The sequence below is a fragment of the Ricinus communis genome, chromosome 9, assembly GCF_019578655.1.
Source record: "Ricinus communis isolate WT05 ecotype wild-type chromosome 9, ASM1957865v1, whole genome shotgun sequence".
Lineage (NCBI taxonomy): Eukaryota > Viridiplantae > Streptophyta > Magnoliopsida > Malpighiales > Euphorbiaceae > Ricinus > Ricinus communis.
In genome coordinates this window covers 27446402-27454780 of record NC_063264.1, presented here as the reverse complement: position 1 = coordinate 27454780, position 8379 = coordinate 27446402, and the positions used below count along the sequence as shown (strand labels likewise).

At 32.2% G+C, this 8379-nt stretch overlaps 2 protein-coding genes across 8 annotated transcripts; one reads left to right on the top strand and one right to left on the bottom strand.

Moving 5' to 3' along the window:
* Window positions 1-438: 438 nt before the first annotated feature.
* Window positions 439-7593, bottom strand: LOC8263559 (putative RNA-binding protein YlmH). Of its 7 annotated transcripts, none has more exons than XR_007217431.1 (11): window positions 7322-7591; window positions 6732-6835; window positions 6420-6551; window positions 6245-6318; window positions 6050-6155; window positions 5047-5115; window positions 4643-4707; window positions 4450-4548; window positions 3015-3114; window positions 2658-2941; window positions 439-1261 (listed from the first exon to the last, which is right to left on the bottom strand). XR_007217431.1 is itself a non-coding variant. In XM_015728205.3 (10 exons), the coding sequence occupies exons 1-10, from the start codon at window positions 7494-7496 to the stop codon at window positions 2879-2881; spliced, it is 981 nt and encodes a 326-aa protein (XP_015583691.2). In that variant the 5' UTR covers window positions 7497-7593; the 3' UTR covers window positions 2528-2878. The 7 variants fall into 7 exon arrangements, 3 of the variants coding, with proteins under 3 accessions (XP_015583691.2, XP_002533905.3, XP_048235503.1); XR_007217432.1 differs by having other exon boundaries at window positions 439-1255; XR_007217433.1 differs by lacking the exon at window positions 439-1261 and adding an exon at window positions 3552-3632 and having other exon boundaries at window positions 2900-2941; window positions 7322-7593.
* Window positions 831-1551, top strand: LOC8263561 (protein GRIM REAPER). Its single transcript, XM_015728208.3, has one exon. It carries the CDS (start codon window positions 831-833, stop codon window positions 1284-1286), a length of 456 nt encoding a protein of 151 aa, XP_015583694.2. The 3' UTR covers window positions 1287-1551.
* Window positions 7594-8379: the final 786 nt, after the last annotated feature.

The following is an 8379-nucleotide window of genomic DNA, read 5'->3' as shown; positions in this document are numbered from 1 at the left end:
CTTACTAAAGGAGTTCTACAATAATCCAAATCATTTACTTAAATGATAAGATGTATTCTATTTAACCATAAGGCTTTTGAGATTTTCTCTTTTTAAATGTAATATTTATATATATAAAAATATATAAAATTCTCCTCTAATACACTAATATAGTAACCCACTTTTATAAAAAGAACTCTCTTTCCTCTCTAAGACACTAATATACTAACATATTAACAGCATATATTGATAAAAGAAAAAGATCTATACTGAGCAAAATAGTCCTTTCCATGCAATTTTTTCAAGCTTGTATGAAAGACATAGTTAAATGAGTTTTGACCCATTGCTAGATATTGTATGATTATAACAAAGAAAGATTACCCTTGCCAAAAGTAAAAACATCAACCAGCCCAGTTCATAGACTAAAATATAGGTCCCATAATTGAAAGCTGAACAAGATTTAGACTAAACATAGATCCTATATTTGAAGGTTAAACAAAATTATTCAGCCTAAAATCTGAACCCTAACATGCCCATGCATGGGGTTGCATTAGGGGGGGCTCCATTACAATTAGTCAAAACAAAGCAAATACTTAATGAGCTGTCCCGAAAATCTAGAGTGTACAGTTGTATTAAGAACTTCACTAAATTAATCATTAACTTATGCTTAAAGCTTAAAAACTTGCAACAGGAAGCATTAATTTCCTTGCCCTTAGATTATGGAATGTGTAAATCTAGTCATTATATTTTAATCACACTTTTTTAGCTTAAAATACCCTCCATGCATCTCCCTTACTTTACACTCTTGTGGACAAATTCCCACTTTGCAAGAGAGAGAGAGAGAAGAGAGAATGGCTAGTTGTCTACTCAAGAACACAACCATTCTCTCCATACTTCTGCTACTGTTCTTGAATACTCCAAAAACCCAGTCTGCTGATATAGAAGATGAAGATGATGATGAAGTGTATGTTCTTGACTACCCATTGCAAAATTCCATGTCAAGAAGCAGATTCTTGACTACTGTTATAAGAAAAGGTAAGCACTGCGACCCAACTTATAACAACATATGTAGTGGAGTTTCTGCCAACAATGGCACTAGCCTGCTCTACTGCTGCAAGAAACACTGCAGGAATATTCTTGGAGATAAGAATAATTGCGGCCAATGCGGCCGCAAGTGCAAGTTCGGAGAGCACTGCTGCCATGGAATATGTACTAATGTTGCTTCTAGTGCTGATCACTGTGGCAAGTGCAATCGCAAATGCGCCAGTGGAGTTCCCTGCAACTATGGTTCATGTGGGTATGCTTAACTATTACAGCACTATATAGAACGAAAAAGGATAAATAAATTAAAGTATGCTAGAGATTAGTATGATTACATGGCTTGGGGTCTGTATTTTTGAAAGGGAGAAAATGGGTGTGTATGTTATTGTACTTAAGAAAGAAAAGGTCTCGAGTTTTGTTTATTTCTTCTGTATGCAGTATACAAGAACAAGTTTATCTGTGATCACCAATAAAGTAAAAGAGAATCCTATTTTGAAGGTGATTCTCGGTTATGTTTTCTTTTGTCCTAAAGCAAATGTCAACTAGCTAGTGTCTGTTCACGGCTATGCATACCTCAATAATAAGTAAATCTTTTCAGAGTAGCACAAGAGCATCTCACGACTGGCTATGCATCCAGGATCTATCTCCTGAACACTAGCAGTTTCATATGTACCTAGACTAGCACAAGCGCATGCCACAATTGGCTTAGGCATTCAGAAATTAGCTCTGGGGAACAGGCCACGAAAAGTAAGCCCTAGTTGTTCTTGGTTATATAAAATTATAAACTGTAGTTCTGATATTTGGTATTTAATGCTTTGCTACCTTCTTTTCCCCCTTCTAAGAAAGGGAGAGGAGAGGCAAGCAGGGATGTAAGAAATGAGAGACACAAGGGCCAAACTCCTAACTACTTGTTCGATACATATGTGCTTGGTTATTAAGACTCGATAACTATTGGGTAGAATTTCATTGCTCTCTCTGCAAGAATCACCGCAACCAATAAAAAGAGAGGAGCACAATAAACCTTTAGTACGTTTCTTTTATTTTATTTTTTTTCAAAATTAGTTATTGAACTTTGCAATTTACTAATTACAATAGAAATTTGATCAGATCTCTAATGTGCCAACGAAGTAAGAAAATTATTTTCTTTTCAGATCGTGAAACTATATTATAAATTTTAATTTGCTGATCAAATAGAAAATACCTAGCTAAAATTTTTTTGGAATATTGAAATAATGAGCTTATAGAAAAAAATCAAATAATTGTAATATTATAAACTGAAACTCAATAATAATAGTGAAATACAATAATAACTTGAGGAATTATTGATATAATTAAAGTATAAAAATCTATAACATAAACCATTTTGCTCCTGGTCTAACATAGCATGATCACGATGGTTGCTTTTCCATTTTTTATGGAATAGATTTTCATGTTATAATGTAAAATGAATTTCCCTACAGGATGTATAGATAGAGAGGGACTTGGACAGTGGCATGGCAAAGGGGTGTGAAACAATTAAATGATGCAATTCATTAAATTATTAATGCAAATACAAAAAATGAGAACAAATATACAATATCACAAAGTAATTTGATGATCTATAATAATACCAGTCATTAAGAGAATCGAATCAGTACCTGATTCAGAATTCTCTCTTGCAAATACTAATACAGAAGCTTGCACATTATTGTTGAAGACAAACTTTACTTAAATCAACAGGTGAGAGAAGCTGCCATCAATAAGGAATACGCGGCAAAAACTAATGATCTTAAATTGCTAAATGCTGGTGCTTACGCCACTCGCCAACCCTTGCAATGTAGTGAGCCTCATATCCCATTTTTGTTCAGCATGCTGGTGCTTACAGATAGCGAATAAGCTCAACTGCAAATTTTCCTTTCTTTGTAGAATTTATTTCTCCTATCTGAAGAAATTCATACATCAGAAGGATCAACTAAATAATAAAAGCAAGATTTTCTAACATTATTTCAACGTACCTTTAGTCTTCCTTTCCCACTAACCGAGACAATATCTCCAGTTTTTAGAATAGTATTATTTTTTGTGATGGTAGTCCAATTCACACGCACATCTCTGTTACTACAAGGATAGAGAACTTCAAGGATTAATTTGTGCATAGTCAGAGTCAAACAAGGAGTGCAAAATAACAGAATTCCCCTAAATACATAGTGACTCCAATTCTCAGATTGCAAATCATCTGGATACATAGTCTTTAAAAGAAACCTTCAAGAACTGAGGTGTAGATCATTCTCAAGCTATATTATTTGTTCACACCATAATTCCCTTTTTTGACAGTACAAAATAATGTTGATTATGAATTTCTTGGGTTCCTATTATTTTCTTTGATTCAAATTCTAATTACAAGTGCATCAAATCAAAGCCAAGAAAACAAATCAAACCAAAGAAATCAGAAAGCAAAACCATGGCCAGTTAAAAATTCTATCTATTTTTCATATAATATGACCTGATATCGAAATTATTTCAACTATTTTAGCATCACAAGGATGTTAAATTACCTGGAGGTGCCAAATATGCAAAAGATCTGTTAGATTTGTGCAAAGACATAAACCAGGAAACGATGGCCATGATGGCATTACCTACAATTAGATGAGAGGTTGACTAAATTGGTTTAGTTATGTGCATTAATAACCAGGAATTCAGTTAATGATTAATAGCAACATAATCGCTAGTGAGGATGGAGAACATAGCCAAAAGAGTTTCAAGTCTTAAATCCCAAATACAAGCATTTTTCTAGTTCTGTTCATGAAATGGATACTCAAGTTCAGTCATCAATGGATGAATAACATATGATGCTGCCTGAATTCAGTATCTTGACGAATAGTAATGGTGACAGCCACAGTGGGAATCAAGGGGAAAAATCCTTTTAGGTCAAATGACCTAGAAATCCAAAACTTTAGTCATTTGGCCCCATCTTTCAAGTTTGTAAATCATAGTGTAAACTTAGGATAGTGGTACCAATTGTAGCCATTTCTTGTTAGACCTCCTACTTAAGTTTACGTTAGTTCAGCATGTCATGGTGAGGTATCCAATGCATTGAAAATTGCTACGAAACATTTGAAAGAAAAGAAAAAAGAAAAAAAGGTAAAGCCTAATGCAACATGACATGCACTTTCTTTACATTTTAACTTCATATTTATTTATAAAATAGAGTTCTGCTTTCATGATCTAGAGAAGAATAAAATAAAAAGAGATCGAATCTAACAAAGAAACAAAAACAAAGAGAGGAACAGAAAATTTGATCTGATCAAGGTGGCTATACTCGACGCCCTCTCCCTCCCAAAAGCAGGCTATGATCTACAAAACTAAAAGGTGGTGCTAAAATTGATACAAATACTAGAGTTCTGGATTTCCTTTTGGTGTTATTTTCCTCCATATAAGCAGAATAGGGTTTACCTAATCAAATCAACTAGTTTTGACCGTGAAATCTTGAATCCTGCACTAGCTAGAGCATCCACCCTGAGTGATGCTTCTATTGTATTGAAAGTCCTAGTCCTGAAAATGGTAAAACATGCAAAACATTCAACTTAATCCATATGAGAATATCCTCAAAATTGTGCAGAAAAAACACTACGTAATAGCTCGCTACCTCGGTGGTTCATATTCAAGAGCCAGCAAAGGTATCCTTGCACATGAAACTGAAACATTACCAACCTGCAAGAAAACAAGGCAAAAATAACACGGATGAGGGTTGAATAGAATCATATCAAAAGATATCCAGAATATGCTGTACAAAGATAAATTTCTAATCCATGTATTTTTTGAGAAACCAGATGAGAAATGCTGCCTTACAACAAGGTGGTAAATTCGTATAATGCAACAGCTAATATAGTAAAATTATTAAAGTCATATAAAGGAAGAACAAATAGAAAATATAGATCAAGTAATCCTCTGATTGAACATAAGAAGTAGATAAAACTACGGAAGCAATGTTCACTATAATATATTAATGGCTTCTGCTGAAATTTACTGCATGAGCAAGTACCAGACTACCTTGTCCAGTGAGGACATGATAAAGTCGACAAGTTCTGGGACAGTTAGGATTTGAGCCCCTTTCTCTCCCTGGATAATGATTAAAACAGTAAATGAAAAAAAAAAAAAAATAGTTAAACTCTATTCAACAAAGAATTTATCCCTGTCATTGAAACAGAATAGACATGCACGTCTTTTATATATTTCATTTGAAGAAAAAAGGCAGACTGCAATAATTTGAAGGCAGACTTAATATTGAACCTTAGCACCAATTTTAGTTGCACCAAGCAGAGCATGAGAAACCTTTTGCTCTCTCAACTCAGCTTTCCTGTGATCCTAAAAATCTACAAAATATTAAGAAAGTCCAACGATTGAATTCCCCAGCATCAGATACAGAAAAGGAATATCTTGATTCTAATTTCTAGGTCACTATCCTCAGTAAGTGCCTAATTACCAATAAAAACAATTTCTTGTTTCCAGATCCAAAGGATTCTGAAACATTACGAACATCAGATTATTGGCAATTAGCAGTAGAAGCGTGAATCACATAATCAACATAACATGAAAATGCAAAATGGAGTTAATCATTAAACTTGGATATTAGGACACCATAACTTAGCTTATTTGAATGTTCTTTATAGTTTTGCTATTGTTTAAGAAATGACCTAGCCTTGACGTAGCTTACCAATGAACCAGATCCAATTTTACTTCTTAATGAAAGAAGGACAATCTCTCAAAATCCTCTATGTGCAAAAACCTGGAGACCAAGTTCTAGCCAAAATTCACAAAAACGTCGACCAAAAAATTATTAATTCAAAGTAAATGTGTCAAAGTAAGTGTGCTACTATTATTACACTGGACAAAATTGAAGCCTCTTAGTTAGTATCCATGTTATTTCTTAGAAAGGACTTGGATGAATTCTGTACGATATAAATTTCAGGATGATTTTAAACAACAAATTTCAAAATCATAAAGCTTAACAAGTCAGAAAAAGATTCCAAAATAGATAGATGATGATGATTACCTGCAAGATTATATCCCCAACCTTTTCCCTGGAGATCCCTGTACCTAGAATTGAGCCAAGGAAGTCACCATGAGAACAAGGTTGAAATGCGAAGTTACCTGTGATACTGGAAGGAAGAAAAAGGTTAACAAAAGAAAATCAAAATAATCATAGCAAAAGTATAGTTTGCAAAGGTAGAGTTAAAGTACGCCTTACCTCAATGCTGCAATTATATCTGGATCGTTCATTAGTGCTTCTGGATGTCCAACAGAAAGCCGGCAACGCTCAGCCTAGAGGACTTGGGAGATATCAATGAACAATCACAATTAAAAAGAAAATTATAAGCACCAATCTTACTACACAAACAATATCTCATTTAATTTAATTTAACCTGTGGATATCCTCCCTGACCAACTGCTTTAATGTCAGCTAATTTTTCCAATAAAAGCATTGACTCCTTCAATATTGGTGGGGTGAGAAAATCTGTATGGAGAGCTTCTCTTCTTGATGATGCCCTTCTAGACTGCAAAAAGCATTACAAGAGAAATTATAATATAGTGAAATTAGGAGAATTTTAGTTTTTCGATGGATGAACGAACATTAATTCACTTAGAGAGGAATACAATACCATGTAAAGGATACGCTTCACCAAGGCAAATGAATGTAGTTAGAAAATTATTCAAAAAAAAGGATCATAAAATACCATGTCAAGAATATGCTTCACTTCTTCAACAACACTTTTGTCTCCGACACTCTTGAGTAAATCACTAACTTCACTCTTCATAGCTTGTGCCAACTGACATATCCCTAAGGCGATTACATAAGGTATTGGCAGTGCAAGTAGTGTCATTAGATCAATATATTGCCTTTATCATAAGCCCATCAATCCTAACAGTTCTTTTTTATAACATATATAACAGCATAATGCTAATAATTCATGTTAGATAAAATTCAAAGTTTCTTAGAATACTTTAAGAACGCACGTAAGGATATTAGCACTATTCTGTAATATATTTTGTGCACGAAGCTCGAGAGAATTTATTTATTTATAGTATAATAAGCTTGAAAGAAAACAAAAACATTTTGTGGTATATCTTAAGTGAAGCATTTCATCAAACAGCAGTCAACCATTTCAGTTATCTTCAATGAAAACCCGAAAAATGGGGTAAAGCTGTACAAACTTGGCTTAATGGGTATTTCCAATCAGACAAGTTTCCTCCAAAAATCAACAGAAACAGACAAAAGCTTAAGTGAAGAAACACATAAGCAATTGGGCATGAAGACTGGTGAAACCTGAGTTTCTCGAAGGAGGCCAGGACAGAGGAAAAAAGCAAGGGGCAGCATGAATAGAGAGGTTAGTAGAAGAGGTTCTGGGAAGAGAAAAAGATTGAAATGCTCTTCTTATGAGCAGCCCAGTTGTCACTGATGTGCCCATGGCACCCATTGCCAGTACTCGCCTTGCGCACATAAGGTAGCCAGTTGTTTAAATTTTAAACCGAAAACTGAAATTTTCTTTTCACAGAAGGAAGTAGATATTCAGTTAAGAAATATAAATTATTGCTATGCGGTGGACTCTTGTATGTCTCATACTTATCTGTATATATATATATATATATACATATATATATTAAACTTTAAAATATAAAATCTTGTTAACATAAAACATTATATTATTAAATACACAATTTTTCATTCTAATATGTGTCAATACTTTTAAATTTATGTATAATTTATTATTTTTTAGTATTTTATTATTAATAATTTACTTTTCTAGTTAAATAATTACCTTAATTCTAAAAAATAGTATTTTATTTTTATTTTTATATTAATATTATTTACAAAATTAATTTTCTAATTAGATAATGATTTTGACTCTAGAAAAATAATGCTTTTAAATAATTTTTTTATTTCTATTAGTTAATAAATTAATTTACTTATTATACGATAATTTTTAATTCTAAAAAATAATAATATTAATTATATGTATAATATTAACTAAAGATTAATTAATAAATATTTTAAAATAGCGATAAAGTCTAATTTAACTATTATTTTTATTACTTTGATCGAATTTTATCTTTTCTAAATTTATTAATAATTTAGTCTAAATTTTCATATTTGGTTCAAATTAGCCATTTTTTTATAAAAATAAGTGAGTTACTTACTCTCTAAAAAAATGGATATAATAAAAAATAAAAAATATTAATTTCTTACTTAAAATTTTTTAAACTAAAAAATATATATTAATATTTAAATAAAATATAATATAAAATAAATATTGCTATAGTTTTCTTATTTTTTTAATAATGACAGTGGAGGTAAAAGTGATTTTAGCAAGAATAATGGTGGCA

Excerpts from the sequence above, each read along its gene's own strand:
- LOC8263561 (XM_015728208.3), top strand. The coding sequence starts at position 831 with ATGGCTAGTTGTCTACTCAAGAACACAACCATTCTCTCCATACTTCTG.
- LOC8263559 (XM_002533859.4), bottom strand. The coding sequence starts at position 7,496 with ATGTGCGCAAGGCGAGTACTGGCAATGGGTGCCATGGGCACATCAGTG. Across the intron at positions 6,836-7,321 it reads GCCTCCTTCGAGAAACTCAG|GGATATGTCAGTTGGCACAA; the intron begins GTTTCACCAGTC and ends TAATCGCCTTAG. Across the intron at positions 6,552-6,731 it reads TGAAGCATATTCTTGACATG|TCTAGAAGGGCATCATCAAG; the intron begins GTATTTTATGAT and ends TGCTTTTTGCAG.